At 48.4% G+C, this 16284-nt stretch overlaps 1 protein-coding gene across 1 annotated transcript in view; it reads right to left on the bottom strand.

The window, feature by feature from the left end:
- The window catches only part of CFAP45 (cilia and flagella associated protein 45), a 19197-nt gene extending 3368 nt beyond the window's left edge, over positions 1–15829 (bottom strand). The window contains exons 1-9 of the mRNA XM_012808622.1: positions 15709–15829; positions 13156–13298; positions 11168–11312; positions 10640–10810; positions 9341–9519; positions 7142–7271; positions 4450–4596; positions 1973–2086; positions 1204–1397 (exon numbers count right to left, since the gene is read on the bottom strand). Of these exons, the coding sequence (XP_012664076.1) occupies positions 1204–1397; positions 1973–2086; positions 4450–4596; positions 7142–7271; positions 9341–9519; positions 10640–10810; positions 11168–11312; positions 13156–13298; positions 15709–15750 (1265 nt within the window). The 5' untranslated portion in view covers positions 15751–15829. The remainder of the gene's footprint in view (positions 1–1203; positions 1398–1972; positions 2087–4449; positions 4597–7141; positions 7272–9340; positions 9520–10639; positions 10811–11167; positions 11313–13155; positions 13299–15708) is intronic.
- Between the last annotated feature and the right edge of the window lie 455 nt (positions 15830–16284).

The raw sequence follows: 16284 nt of genomic DNA, 5'->3' as shown, positions 1-16284 counted from the left end.
CTGTAGTTCCAGCTACTTGGGAGGCTGAGGCAGGAGACTCGCTTGAGCCCAGGAGTTGGAGGTTGCTGTGAGCTATGATGCCACTGCACTCTACCCAGGGGGACAGCTTGAGGCTCTGTCTCAAAAAAACAAACAAAAAAAAGACTACATGGGGGTGGTGCCTGTGCCTCAGAGGAGTAGGGCCCAGTCCCATATGCCGGGGGTGGCAGGTTCAAACCCAACCCTAGCCAAAACTGCAGAAGAAAGACTACAGCAAGTAGCCAAGAAAGCCGGGCTGTGCTGTAAAATCTCCATCTGAGCATAATTCTCTAATTTTATACACTACCACCACCAATTCAAACTTTGGTTTGTTTCCTTTTGAAAAGTTCTGATCTTATATAGAAACTAACCCAGGGCAAAAAAGGACTCATTCCCAGTTAGGACAAGAGAACGCCTGGTCTATGGCACCAGCTCTGACCGGGCGAAGACAGAGCATAGGGGAAACCTAGGGCAGCTACGCTGAGGGAGGAGGCAGAACAGGGGGAGATGTGAATGCTTAGCTCGCACCTATGCTAGAATTATCATTCAGCCAAAAGAGAAAATAGTAAACGGATAAAGAGATGCCAAGAAATAAAGATGGATTGAAAAGGTGAGTTCCATCCAAACGTGAACCTCCAGCATCCTTCCTCTGGGATGGGCAAGAGTAGTGCCTTACTAATTTCTAATGTCTTCCATGGCATCAGGCACAGAACTGAACTTATGTGCATTATACGTATTTGTCCAATGAGTGGCAAAGAGCTCCTTAAAGTCCTGCCCCAGTGACTCACAGCCCATAGTGTCTGAAGTTCTTCTTTCTAACTTTGTGAAATCTCTCATGCTACAGTTTCATCCCCAGTTTGCAAGGGGACAAGGATGAGGATTGGGGAGTGGAAGGAACCAGATTTATACCTTTATTTATACCTTTGCTGCTCTAGGGTTATAATCCCAATACCTCCAATTCCTTAAACACTTCTCTATGCTTTTCCAATTCTCTCATCATAAAATTTGTGACTCAAGTGGTTTTGAAATATTTCAATCAACCATCTAGTTAGCATGAATCTACCAACCCAGTCAAGATGGGTTAGCATCTCTCATTAACATGCCAGAAAGCTTCCCTCTACCCAGTGTGGACCACCTCTGCTACAGTAGGAGGAAATGACACCAAGCTTCCCAGGCCTGACCTACCGAAGAATCCTCTCGAACTCATCCCGGTCCCGTTGCACCTGAACAGCCAGGGTGTGCTCCTTAAAAGCCACCTGTTCCAGTCGACTTTTCCTCAGTTTGGCCTCTGTTTCCATCTTCTTCTGTGCATTTTCCTTTTCCTTTCTGCGCCACTCTCTGTCTGCAAACTCCTGGTTGCGCTTTGCCCTCAAGGCATCCTGGGAAAGCGGGGTAGACCAAGATAACCTCAGGTGCAGAGCAGGTGCCTTTAGAAAAACACCTCCTTACAGAGCCTGACACAGGCTGCTTAGGGAAGCATCCCGAATTTCTCCGGCAGTCAGTTATTCTGGGAAAGAATGAATGGAATCCTTTCATAGAACTTCTGGGTCACATGATACCCTGAGGGGTCATCTTGTCCTTCCAGCCCACATCCCAATTCTTTACCCGTGCCTCAAACACCTCCAGGCAGTCCTGCGTTTGCTTCTAATTTTAAAAACTGCTAATGATGGAGATGTCACCATTTCCTCTGGTGACGCATTTCTTTGGTTAGTTAAGGTTGAAAATTCTTCTTTTTGTAGCAGTCCAAAACTTTCTCTTGAGTTCTAAGCACACAATGTTCAATTACTGCTGCCACAGGCATTAGGATCAGGCCGCCCCTCCCTTCTCAGACTACTAAAATCTGGATAAATTGCCTCTTCTCTATGTATCTCCCCCCGGGAACCATTTTACAGGCTATCAAGGGAACAATCCAGGCAATGGGAGAGGCAGAGGGAACCCCAAATTAGGTAGGTACCTGCTCCGCCTGGTAATCCTGAGCCTTCTCCTGCAAGGCTCTCAGGCGAGCGATCTCCTTCTCTTTCTCCCTCCGGATTCTCTCCTGCTCAGCCTCATACTCTGCTTCTCGAGCCTGCCAGAAGAAAAGGCTTTGTGGATGAGTTTCCGTTGCTCTGGCCTTGCAGGGAGAAACAAAACCCCTGCAACAGACTTTCCAATATCTCCTCTACCGCCCCCACTCCTTTTAAAATAGGGCAAAATGAATTTTCCAAGACATGAACATAAAAACAATTAGCACTTGTAAAATGATTCATTGTTAACAAAATGCCTTCCTAATATTATCCCAGAGAGACCTCACCACATTTCATGAGACAGATAATTAGATGAAGAAATTGATGTTCACAGAGGCCAAGGGTCCTACCCCAAATCACCCAGCCAGTAAACTACCTGAGAGGATTTGAACACAGGTATCTTGAGCCCACCGTTCACGCTCCTTCCATTATCTCACAGACAATTTGTAAGTTGCAAGGCCACTGGGTAGTAACTGGTAGTAACTGGGCTCCCTGCCTGTCTCATAGAGCACAGCAGGTGGAGGTTATTTCATTGGTCCCTGGGCAAATGACCGACCCCATTTTGGGGAGTTCCATGGGGACTACCAGATGCCTAAAGAGTGAACCATCAAAACTGGCTCCATTTCCCCTTGTTTGAAAGAACAAGCATATCCCTAAAAGCTTCCCAACTGCCATTCTTGGGCAGTCAAGAAACTAATAATGCAGGTTGAGTGGGAATGTGATCTTCTGATAAACAACCTTCCTTGGGTCTCATGCTACCTGATCTGACTTCTGTGAAGCCCAGTGAGTTGCCTGCTTGTGTGCTGGGCATAGCTCGGTGTCAAGCTTCTTCCTCTGTCCACCTGGCCCAAGATGGCACAGGAGGAAACTCTGGATGCTTCTAATCTCTGCCTTTAGCTCTGAAGGGGCAGTCCTGGCTGCAAGAACAGATGCCACCATGAGATCAGGGAAGGGGTGTGAGATACCTAGATAGTTCCAATGGACTTGGATACATCCAAGAGCCTGATCCCTTAGCCAGTGACCAGCCTCTCCCAGCTCTACCCTGACAACATCCTTGCATGAAGACAAGACATATTCCTCTCCTGCTTAGAGGTCTGTGGCGAGTCATCATTCCACCCTTCCTGCTCTGCTCAAGATTTGGGGTACCCCCAGCAAGTGCTCTCAGCTCTCCATCCTTCACTACCCTCATCTCCTGCCATGACTACCTGTCTTGGTACCTACTTGCTGTCTAGGGCAACCAGCAAGTCTGTTCACAACCCCTATGCATAATTACCTCACTACCACCATCTTCACTCTTTGGGGAAAATAGTATTTGAGTTCCAATGAGGTACATGGCATTATTCAAGGTGCTTTCAGCCTAGTCTGAGAGTGGACACACATAAAGTATTCCCCATGTTTTGAATCAATCAATGACTACTTCACAGGACTGTTGTGATGATTAAGTAACACATATAAAACACTTCGCACAGAGCCTGTCCGCAGACTGCTCCATAAAGGACAGTGGTATAATCATTTTTATGTAGAAGCCATCTCTGTTGCTCTCATTTTATTGCCTGTATATCTCCGACGTCCATTAAGAATACCAAAGCCAATAAATAAGCTTTGCTAAGCTTCACTTTCCGGTTTGTATTAAGAATAAATAGGTAAAATAAATAAAGGTGCCTTTTCAAATTACACACACGTTGCTCTTCCTTCAGACTACCGTAGAGGGGCATAGAGAAGTAGGGTGTGGTTCCTGTCATCATGGAAATTCAAAGCCAGCAGAGAGAAGACCAACACATGAAGAATTTAATAACTCTCCTGCCACCTTGCTTACTTCTTCCTCTTTTTACGTAAATTCATGTTCATACTGTCTATTTCAAAAGATGCTCAAAATCCTTTTACCCTCTATTCCCCACAGGCCCCTGGTCATTTTGTTACTTCATTTTGGCTCGGATTGAGTCTATGAGTCCATGAGCTGCATCCTCCTGGGACTGTTGGCAGGGATTGCTCTCTGCCCCACTGTGCATTTGTTCCTGTATGTTCCGCAGTGGGACTGGGGGGAGACTCTATTTTCTGAGTCTAGCACCCGCTACTGGATGCCCAAGATAGGAGTTTTTGCAAGAAATGTAGGGGGCAAGGTTACTGGGAGTATAATTCTCCAAGTCATGAGGAATCCACATTGGTCCCCCTTGCACCAGTAATTTTAATTTTCTTCCCCATGTGCATGGGACCCCAATCCCAACTTTTACTCCGAGGTGTTAATGAGGATAACACATGAACTTGGGCATCTGTCCTAGTCTGCTGTTAGCAAACAAGTGAACTGGCCAGGAAGAAGAGCAAAAGAAGCCAGCCCTTAGACTGAGGACTCAAAGACGTCCCTCTCCCTGGGACAAGCATCCCATTCATGGCCAGAGGTCCCGGGCATCCGAAACCAGGTCCCTACCATCTTCTTCTGGGTGAACTCCATCACCATCTGGTCCGCCAGCTTCTCCTGGGCCAGCAGCTCTGCTTTCTGCCTCTGGTTTTCATCATTGATGCGCTTAATCTCAGCTTGCATCTTCAGTTTTTGCTGGTGCCTTAGTTCCAAGTCCTGCCAGCAAAAGAAAGACAGCCTCAGAGTGGAATAGGGTGAGACCAATGCTACTGGCATCTAGGGAGGCAGGGAGACAAATCACGGCCCACCGCGCAGCTGCCATTGCTGTCCTTTGTGAAAGCTGTTCTTTTAAAGGGCATCAAGCCCTCTTCCATGAAATGGCCTCTTTCCAGCCTTCTTCTGACTTGACTCTGGGGCAGCCCCTGATGCTGGTGACCTCTATACACCTTCAGGAAGTGGGGCCCTGAGAGGTCTGCACACTGTCTCCCACATGCTGGGCTAGATCCTACCCCCGTGGCTTGGCTCTTACCACCTCCCTCAGCCTTCAATTCCCTCCTCCCATTTAAACCAAATTTTTCCAACTAATTGGGTACTTTATATTTGGGGGCACTCTACATAGATTACCTCTAATGCCCAAATACGCTCCCAACCCCTGAAAGGTAGGCCTGTTATCTCTCTTGTGCAGATAAAGAAACTGAGGCCCCTAGTTGAAGTGATAAGCTCACAGCCACTCAGCTAATAAACTCCAGAGCCAGAATTGTGAAACCTGTTCTAAGTTAAAGGGTCAACCTTCTCTAAAGGTCTTACTGGATTGCCCCAACTTTCAGTTCTTTCTCCATTTTTGAATTCCCTCTGCACTTAAGGTGGTGCCACAACTCTTTGGAGGTGATCAGACACCACCTTGCAGGTCCCCAGTCATTTCATGGGTGTTCACTCTGTACTAGCTACAGGATGGGGACCTTGTCCTCCCTTCCCCAACGGCATGTAACCCGTGCAAGGACAATAGCAAATGTTCCATAATCTGTTGCCAAATGAGGTAGGGAAGGGGAGAAGGAGGGACCAGAGCAAGTGGCATATGAGAAAGAGAAAGCAAAATAGTCTTAGACACAGAGAAGTGTGTGTCTCTGTGAGTGATGGAGATCAGAGTACCGCTGTGACCCTGGGCCACAAGATCCTTTCTAAGGAAGGAGACCCTGGCCTTCAGAAGCTCACAACTGTGACCCAAGCACATCCTTAGGTCACAAGGCAGAGGGGCACTGGAATCTTGTGCATCTGGACCCCAGTCACCTCCTGCCAACCGTAGACTCCTTGCTTCAAGCCCATCATCTCACCCTACCTCCCACACTGTTTCACTTCAAAAGTTAAATACCTCCCCGACCTTCCAGCTCCTTCCTCCCTGCTCATCCAGCCACAGCGACTCTGCCTGTGCATCTCCCTCTTGGGCTGGCTCTCCACAGCCGGCTCACTGCCCAGCTCAGGGCACCTTCCTCCGGGAGGCCTCCAAGCAGAGCCGCACAGCAGCCGCCGCCCCTCAGGTCCATGCTCTGCTGAGTCCCAGGCCAGGTCGAGTGTTCTGCCACTCTTGCTGGGCTGACTCCTCCGCTCGGCCCACCTTCCTGTCTGCCCCCCAGCCCCCACACTCCTCTCTCCCTTTCCCTTTCTCCCTATCCTTTGTAACTTCTCCCTAAAACTGGTTTTAGGCCTGCCAAGGGTTCTCGAGGCATCATTCAATCCCCTGTCCCTTAAAGCTAAAGAGGCTTCTGACCCCTGGTCCGTGACACAGGTACAAACATACGCAAACATGTATTTATTTCTCCCTCCCCGTGTTACAGATGATGGAGTTGGCATCGGCCAGTGCATTTGGTGGTGCCGAGTGAGGGGGCTCTCGTCCCACGGGTGGGCAGACTGGTCACTAGGACACCTTCTCTGTGTGAGGACCTGCTCAGGGAGCTAGAAACAAGTGAGCAACTAAGGCAAATTGTCAGCAATCCTTACATCCAGATGAAGAGTTTGTGGGTATGGCATAATGCTTTCAACTTTTCTGTACGTAGAAAAATTTTCAAAATAAAAAATTGAGAGCAAAATATAAACACTCCAATTGCCTGCCATGTTCCTCGCAGTCCTATGAGCTTTTGTACATTGCAACAAACCAGATAAGGCAAATAGAAGAGGATTTCTAAGTCTAGTTTGGGCAGGTATGTCATCATTTTCTTTTGCAACCTCTATGCCTACTAATTGTATTTAGGTTAGCAGGAAGAAAAGGTTTGGCTTCACAACACAATTAATGACAATAGAATACTATGTACTTCCAGTGAGGTAACAGCAGAAAGTCTGGAACTAAGATACTGCTACTGTTGTCAGTAAGGGGTGTAATGCCCCTGGGTAATTGGGAAGACTATAAAACATCCCTGTGTTTACTTGTGCAAAGCACGCTGTCACACATTTCCTGTGGGTCCCCTTTCACATCAGTATGGCAATCTTGGCCCCGAGTCCCCTGGGAGGCAGAGATAATATCTACCCAAATCACTGCTCATCCCCCTGCAGGACACTGCAGTGTTTAACATGGCAATACAAAGTTGCTAGCGATGATACTGTGAAAGGAGCATGCAGTGTTTAACGTGGGATAAAACGTTGCTAGTGATGACACTATGAAAGGGCTATGTGCCTGACAAGGAACGGTCAACGCCCTGAGACCCCCAAATCTTGGAGGGCTCTGCTGCTGCAGCGGGGGACACTCAGCATTGCCTGTCTGGCCTGTTACCCTCAGGTCCTCCTCCTGCAGCTGCTCCATGTACTCCAGCATCTGCTCCTTCTCCTGCTCCCGCTGCTCAGCCAGCAGTGACCGCTCCTCCTGGTTCTTTTCCATCTGTTGCACAATGTGCCGTCTTCCTCTGGTGGGTGGGGGATAGTGCCACAGTGTCTGAAAACCTAAGGGTCCGTGTCTCCCTGCTCCAGCCTCCACCCCAGTAACTCCCAAGATGGAAAGAATCACAAGAACCATTTGACAAGTCTCCTTCAACATTGAAGTGCTTCATGGACCCAGAGCAGAGTCTCCCCCCCCCCCCACCCAATGCCCTGACGGGTCCTCCCTCCTTCTTCTGAGATCCTGGTCCCAAGGCTCACCTCTCCTGACATTCCCTTTCTTCATGTGTCTGCCCAGGAGTTCACCCCACACCATAATACATCTCCTCCCTTGCAGTGCGCAGAGTTGCTGAGATCCTGCCACCTCCCACATCTTCCAGAGTAATCGCAGGAAGCTGGCTTCCCATGTTGGCTTCACAGAGCTTCCCAGAATTTTGTTTTTAAAAACCCAGGACTTTCAATCCCCTGGTGCTTCTACTCTCACTCAGTTCAACTTGTCTTTCCACCCCACCTCCCATTTCTGAGCCGCTAACCACCTTCCTTGTACTCTATGCCACTTTCGGAGACTGTCAGCCACTGGTGAGCAGCGTGGGGTCTGAGGAAGCCTCTCTGCTCAGCAATGTCCTAGCTCAACACGAAGGGCTCTACAGCAGCACTGCCAATGACTCCCTGTGTGTCTCTAGGACACTGATACACTTGGGCCCATTCAGCCCCCATGACATATGAACAAAGGCTGGAAGAAGAGGAGACACAAATCCGCGTAAGAAATCAAGGGGGACAAGAGGCAGTGGCTCACGCCTATAGTCCTAGTACTCTGGGAGGCTGCAGCAGGTGGAATGCCTGAGCCCGGGAGTTTGAGACCTGCCTAAGCAAGAGTGAGACCCTGCCTCTACTAAAAATAGAAAAATTAGCTAGGCATGGTGGTGTGTACCAGCTACTTGGGAGGCTGAGACAGGAGGATTGCTTGAACCTTGGAGCTAGAGGTTGATGTGAGCTATGATGACACTACTGGTGACAGAGTGAGACTCTGTCTCAAAATAAATAAACACAAAAGAACCAAGGGAAGGAGTATGAGATTCACATACAGACAGAACACTTGAATGGCTGCATGACTCCAGATGAAATAAACAAAGAGTAATGATCGAAAGACTTGCATGGAAACAGGTTTGGAGTTGCCTAATGAGGCAGAGATTTCTTCCTTCACTGGAGCTGTTTATGCAAAAGATAGACAGCTACCTAGCCACTACATGGGGTTTACTGGGAGCCTACTATAGTCTACCAAAAGTAGCCTGCTAGAAATCTTGACTGGTTCAACAGAACAGAATATAGTTGGGAAGGTAAATGGAAAATCTTGACTGGTTCAACAGAACAGAATATAGTTGGGAAGGTAAAGCTGCGATTCAGTGTGATATAAGGACTATTTCCAGAGGTAATTCATGGATTGTATGGCTGGTGCTATAAGTCAAGGGCACTATGATCCTTTGAGTCGCCTGCTCTGGGACTTATGCTTTTCTGCACAATGAAAGGGAGACTGAATTTATTCATTCTAACATGACCAAGGCAGCTACTCAGGCCAAACGCTCTGCTCGGCCCAGGAACTACAGAAATAGGGAGGGCTCTGTGCTCAACCAGCACACTGTCTAGCCAGGGTCAGAGGGACAGGGCACAGAGGAGGGAGCCCCTAGCCTGCCTGAAGATGTGAGGGCAGTTTCTCAGGGGAGGGGACAGCAAAGCTACTTACAAAGGAAGAAAGGGCATTTGCCAGAGGCAAAAGGAAAGAGTAAGGTATTCAAAAAAGAGGGAACAAAAGCCATGAGTTCCTCAGGAGGTCTAGCATGTTGGGGGGATGAGAGAAAGTGTGGAGAGCATGGCAGGAAGTGGTGAGAAGTGAGACTGAATTGGGGCCAGATTGTGAAGCACCCATTAGGATCTTAGAAATAAGCTTGTAAAAGTTCTATGATTCTAAGTATCATCAGATGAAGGTTTTGAGATAATAATAAAAACCATCCCTAATCTCTTCCCTCTTTGGTAAGCAACGTGGCCCTCAAGATACATGGAAGTGGCTAAAAAGAAGGAGCTGCCAGGACCACATCGTTACCGTATTCTTTCCTCTCTCCTCCTCTTGTCCAGGTCTTCCTGCCTTTGAATGGATTTCTGCCGCTCCACCTCCATCATCTGATCCAACCGCTTCTCCTCTGCATCCATCTCTTTCTGGATCTGCTGCTTCTCCAGGATCTGGGCATCCCGGATGGCATGGCACTTGGCATTGAGGATGACCTGGAAAGTGGAGATAAAACTGTGGCACTAAGCCTGGGGGGTGTGGAGGTTTACGAGGGGAGAACGGAGGCAGAATACTGTACTGTTGAGTGTGCTGGAGGTGCCCAGGGCGGCTCAGAAGTCCAGAGAAATAAGAGTGATCTTATATCAGCCCTTCCCCTCAATGTAGTTCAGCTCAAACACTGGGCTCCTACCAGGTGCCAGGAACTGTGTAAGGAGAGGCCTGGAATAGCATCTTTCAGAGTATTGCATCTTGGCATCTGGGGGTTAATGGATCACTCTTTGGAAATATGATGAAAGCTATGGGCCCTCTCTACCCTAAAATTCAATTACATAAAATTACACAAAATTTCCTTAAAATTTCAGAGGTCCATGATCCAAATTGGAAACCCATGACCTCCAAGTTAAGACCACTCATTCGACTCCTCAGAGGAGTGAAGATATACAGAGGACAAGCCACAAGATTTTTTAAGCTGTATAAGCCCAATATAACACAAAATGGGATGAAAAACATGGGCCCATCAATAAGAACCAAAAAGTAAAAGCTTTGGAAAAGTAAAGGAGGTATAAGCAGAGAAATCTACCTGAGAGATAAAAATTGGAGATGAAAGGATTGGAGAGTCAGTATTTTTCACATGGTCAGTAAGTAAACTTCATGCAAATGGGTTACAAAATGGAATTCAGATGAGTCTCTGATCTCTATGCTCTCAGCGAAAGGAAGCCCACTGGGCACTTCAGAAAGCACCTAATTGCCTCCACCAGCATATGTGGCTAGAATTGAACCAGCAGGATAAAAATAAAAGTAATACCTGCATATCTACTTACCAATCCACAGTTCACAAAGCCTCTTCTGTATATTAAGCTTATTTAACCCTGCCAATAATTCTGCTGAGTAGTTTTACCATCCTCATTGTACAGATAAAGAAAGGCTCAGAGAGGGCAAGTGACTTGCTCAAACTCACACAGCAAGCAAGTAGCAAAGCCAGTCCTACCATGGCAGGTGCATGTTCCCTGCCCATCCCTGCCCTCACCAGTCCCTCTCATTGTCTAGCATGTGAACAAAAGGAGGGAGGAGGGAGTGCCATGACCCCCTAGAGGAGGAGGAGACCAGGAGACCCACCTTGCTCATGTGCTTGAGCTCCTCCTCCTGCTCCATGCGCAGCTTGCTGGCTCTCTGCAGGAGGTTCTGGGCCCGCTCCTTGGCCATCTCCTCCAGGTCGCTCAGCTTCTTGTTTTTCATCCACACCATTTCCTTCTGTTTCATGATCTTCTTGCGTGTGGTCACTGCATCCTAAGGGAGACCAGTCAGGATCAGTGGAGGACCGTTTCCCCTGCTCAGTGCCCTGGGTGCTGGCCTGGCTCCTGCAGGTGACCCAGTGCAATGTTGCCTCAGCCCATCATGCCATTTGAACCAGAAGCATCACTGCCTGGCTTCATTCTCAGCCCTCCTCTTGGCCCCAGGTGCTCACACCTCCCATCTCAGGTATTTCTCTCCAGACTGCCTTCTGCAGCATTTCTGCCATCAAGTACACATGCAGACCTCGTATTAGGGTCCCCTGACTAGGGTTCCAATGACCGTGAGACACTGGCCTCCCCCAACATGTTTCTCTGCTGCTCCCCATCCACAGAGGAGAGGGAGGTTAACTACCACAATGGCTTCCTTCTCCTTCTTGACGGCCTGCTCCCTGGCCTCAACTTCTTCTCTGGTCAGGACGTGGGATGCCCATTTGATCCGTTTAAGCTCCTCAGGGCTGATGATTAGGGACTCCCCAGAGGGATCTTCTTTGGGAACGCTGACACAGGAGTGAACAGTTAGGGAGAGGAGAGGGCAAGCTCCCAGCACCACCCCCAGGCTTCTCTGCCCTCCTGCCTCCCCACATCATGCCAACCCTGGGCATAGACTCAGCCAATGGTGGAAGAGGTGGCAACTATGTCATGTGTCCATTAGGAAGAAGGGCTTCCAAGGGAGGGTCAGGTAGCGTCGCAGGTTAAAAAGAGACATTTTAAATCCTTTTTCTATAAGGTTCAGTTCCTCTGTTGCCATCTCTGTGGCAGCTGACACCCTGCCCTGTGTTCCCCCCGCACTGGCCCAAGATAGCACCTCCTCCTCTGAGGCCCACCATGCTCTGTCCACAATGCCCACATCCCCGCCAGCCTTGCAGGGTCTGTTTCCTTTACAAGGCTCTTCAGGACACCAACTCCGGCTTACCCACATGAGTGGCCTAGTCTCTAGCACAGTGCTTGGCACAGAGTAAGAACTCAAAATAAAGCTGTTAAACTAAACTTTAAAAACAGATTAATCCTTAGTGATGACATGAAAAGGGCAGGGAATGCCAGACAAGGTTGAAATGGATGCTGGTGAGAAACATAAGCGTCCCCGTCCATCCAGCCTGGAGAGAAGCTTTGAACCCAAAATATTAATTACAATCTCTGATCAACAATAGCTGGAGACATGTCTATAGACCCCTCCTTTCTAGCTGCCCAACCCATTCAACAAACCAATAGCTAATTATAATGATTACAAGCAAATGACATACATTAAAGATGGGGGAGGGAGCAGTGGGGGGTGGGAACAAAGCTGCTTCTGGGTGTGGCAATTTAACAGGTGTATGGCAGTAAGACGCAAACAGTCTGAGACAGGAAGTGAAACTTCAACTAATAAAACTAGTGGGGGGGGGTCCAGGAGGTGGACAGAGCGAGTGAGTGGATTGGGGCTCAGCCGAGATCTTGTGGTTCACTGAGCAGTGTGGCTCTAACAAGCCTGGGATCTGGGCAAGCAGGAGTGATCTGAATGTAAGGCACCAGCTCGGGCTGCTTTCGGCAGCTCTGGAAACTAACCAGCCACGTCACCCCCAACGTGTTTGCAGGACTAAACCACTCCAAGAAGGAGCCCTTCCTCGGGCCTCAGGAGTGGTAGTAGGGCTGCCGACCTTGTCTGGCCATTTGATGCCAGAGCTGGCCAGACAGTGCTCGATAAGGAGCTGCAGTCAAGAGCAGCTCGTGACATGGGCATATGTTCTGGGAATTCAAATATTTAGCAGTAGAGCCAGTTACAGAGAGCAAAGCACTCACCCAGGAGCTAAACCAGCAAGCACAGTGATGGCTCCCTGCACACTGCTGCCCTACGCTGTGCCTAACCCACAAGAGGGGCTTGAGTCGTGGCAATGAGGTCAGGAAGCAAGCTGAGCTAATCCCAAAGGAACCCAAGGAGTCTGGGAAGAAGCCAGGGGGCTAGTTAGGCATCTGTTCGGTTTCCCTTTGCTTTGGATTCCTAATGCAGCCAAAAGGAAATGACTTGTCTGGATAACTTCCGTCTACCGCATGTACTGATAGGGACTTAGAGGGGACTTAGACCACTGAGCACCTCCTCTCTACTAGGCTCTCAGTCAGCCAGAAGAGAGGGAGGAGTGAGGAGCAGGAATCAACAGCAACAGCAATGATAGAAACAAGGAAGAAACAAGAGGGGCCAAGATGGAGAAGAAAGAAAGAACCATGAGACAAAAGGGAGCAGATGAACAGGAAGGTGGGGATTAATCGACAGAATGAAACCAGGCAGGTCTCCCCATCTGCCAGCAAAGATCCTCTGCAGAAATGCAGGGTGAGCGAGGGGAGCAGGGGCTGTGCCCAGGTACTCACATGAGCTCTCGAATCAGGTCCCGTGTGATGAGCTGGATGGTCTCTGGCTTGTGGTTCAAGCCCAGGGCATTGAGAGTTTTCCCGATGGTGTGCTTATCTCGGAGCAGCACGATCGGGCTTTTGCTCCGGCCGTGGGCTAGGGGCTATCAAGTCAGAAAGGACAGCTTAGGAGCTGGTCACCCCACTTCCTGCTGATCAGTCCTAACTTCAAGTGTAAGGCTTCAAGCCCCTGCTGGGGCTTCTGACCCATCTGGTGGCACAGAAGGTGACTGGGGCCCGGACTACTGGACCACTCACAGTAGACAGGTCACTGAGAAAGCACTGTGGTGCCCTCTGAGCATGGCTGGTATGTTCTGCACTGACTAGATGGGAGAGCCAGGCCACTTGCTCTGGTGCAGGCGCTTCTCTCAGGGTAAGGGGGAAAGTGAGGGTGTCAGACGCTAGAGTGGCTATACCTAGTCTAAAATCATGAGGAATGAAAAGTAGATTTTTGACCAGGCACAGTGGCTCACGCCTGTAATCCCAGCACTCTAGGAGGCTGAGGCAGAAAGATCCCTTGTGATCAGGGGTTGGAGATCAGTCTAAGCAAAAGCAAGACCCCCATCTCTACTAAAAGTAGAAAAACCAGCCAGGTATTGTGGCAGGTACTGGTAGTCCCAGCTACTTGGGAGGCTGAAGCAGAAGGATCACTTGCACCCAGGAGTTTGAGGTTGCTGTGAGCTATGATGCTACAGCACACTAGCCAGGGCAACAGAATGAGATTCTATTTTAAAAAAAGAAAAAAAAAGGAGATTTTTGGTCTCTAGGTTCTCCTCTCTTCATAAAGTTTCTCCTTTATGAAAGAGAAAATAATAATCTCTCTGGGACCACCCAGTGAGTTTGAAGCAATAACAGTTTGTTACAGAGGGATTGTAACTATCTATGACATTAGTAATGTTGAAATCCTTTTAATGATTAATTTTCTTTGCGCTCCCAAAAAAGCCATATTGAGGGAGTTAGGGACAACTAAATCACCTGGTAGAGACCTGCCCTTAAAATTTAATGTGAGGTGACCAGTTTGATGAAAGCATTTCAGATTGTGTGTAAAACCAGCACATTGTACCCCATGATTCCATTTATGCACACAGCTATTATTCAATGAAAAAAAAATTTAATGTGAGGAAGTCAGTAAGTTAGAATTCAGCAAAAAAAGTACAGATTACCCTATGTGGTTTTCTTTTTTTTTTTTCAAAATTCTCTGATTTTGAAGGCATATTAGATTACAAGAAAAATGAAATCACTTATTTCAGAAAATGTCTAAAGATGGGAGAGAATTCATTCGTTGTTAATGCCATAACTGTGCTCCTGACCAGGCAGGGAGGTGACCTCCTGGCCTGGCCTCAGACTGCCACTGGGCACAGCCAGGCCCCAGTGCTGCTGCCACCTGCTGCCCATCTCTGCTCCAAGCGGGAACAGCTGTCATGCCACAGGCCACTTCTGCCCCCTACTGGCGGTTGAGAGACTTTCTAGATTCCCACCCACCCACAAGGCCAAAGAAAGTGAGCCAGGGACAAGCATTCTTCTGGCCACTGCTTAGCTAGCCAGTGTAACTGCTCCTGGAGAATGCTGCCATTTCCAAGTCTCTCTTTGCTTTGGTGAGAAAACTCCACATGGGCACAAAACAAAAAATGTCTGTTAAGTGGAATTGCATCCCTTTGATTCTTTCCCTTACTAATAGGAAAACTGCTGCAGAGTGAGGGTCTCCTGGATGGAGAAAGAGGGCCATGTTGAACCCTGAGAAAGTCCTCTTCGATTCACAATGACAGTGGTAAGGTGAGTGATAGACGTCTCTCCTCTCCCCAGCCTGCCCCACGGCCAGAGGGACTGAGTGAGACCATTGGTCTCTCTCTTCTTTCTTTGTTCCCTTTCTCTTAATCTCCCACAGTCATTATCTCCGTGTCTCATTCTCTTTTTCTCCCTAACCTCTCTCTCCCTTCCCACCTCCTAAAATTCATGCTTATCAAAATTATGCAAAGCAATTTTCTAGCTCTCCTTTTCTAGACAAAAAGAGTTGTCAACCTCTTAGTCTGGATGACACTTGCACATAAAAACCTGCTCATTTTCCAAAGTTATGAATTGTTTTAGTTGGGCAGCCAGGAAAGGAGGATGGTTTGTGTTGTACTCTGATGCTGTTATTCCTGGATGGAAGGGAAGATTCTGCTCTGGGTCTGCAAGCTCAGCTCATAGGCCTTTGAATGCTCCCATGACAGAGCTCTCACCCGACAACTATCGTGCTCTCTACAGAAGACCCTCCCTTTGGATACTACACCAAATTTCAAATGCTATGAAGGCATGAGGTGTTTCAGGGGTGGAAGTAGCCAGGTGCCCATGTTTACACAAGCCCTACCAGAAGCCAAGGCTCTGCAGGTCAGATCTCAGAGCTTCCATTTGTCTCAGTCCGATAGATACCTATGAGAGCCAGGCGACCCAGTGCCAGCTTTGTCCTGAGCAACACTAGGCTAGGCCACTGCCTCCAGGTGAAGCATCCAGTTGGAGGGGCTCACTGAAGGTTACCTTGATAACTCCGAAGAGGCTCTCATCCACCTCAGAGCTCATGGCTTTGGTCCGATAGCGAGTCTTATTCCTTGACCTGTTGGAAGTGGTAGAAGAGGCGCTCAAGATGCCACTTGTGGTTCGCGGCTGCAGGAAGAGGCAGAAAGTTGGCTCATCAGTACTAAGTGACATCCAGACCCTGGGAAGTAAACACTTCTCCAGCCTGTGCTTGGGGGAAAGCACCTGCATGAACCCCAAAATGTAAGGAGCAAAGAGCAACAAATGGATAGCACCCCCACTGAAGCATGCGGTAGGGGGGTCATTCTCTGCAAGAAGAGAACTTGGCAAGGAGGAGAATTTCTAATAAAAAAAATTTGATCTCATAGAAGTGGAGAGTAGAATGGTGGTTACCAGAGGCTGGGGGGTAGCAGTGTAGGGGGATAGGGAGAAGTCAGTCAATGGGTACAAAGCTATAGTCAGACAGGAGGAGGAAGGGCTGCTACTCTATTGCACAGGAGGGTGACTATAGGTAGCAGTAATGTATTATAGATTTGCAAAGAGCCAGAAGAGAGGATTTAGAATGTGCTCACCACAAAG

This window comes from Otolemur garnettii, unplaced genomic scaffold, assembly GCF_000181295.1.
Source record: "Otolemur garnettii isolate 467f Iridium unplaced genomic scaffold, OtoGar3 scaffold00091, whole genome shotgun sequence".
Taxonomy (NCBI): domain Eukaryota; kingdom Metazoa; phylum Chordata; class Mammalia; order Primates; family Galagidae; genus Otolemur; species Otolemur garnettii.
Note: the sequence above shows the minus strand (reverse complement) of the source record. Positions and strands in the feature narration are given on the sequence as shown.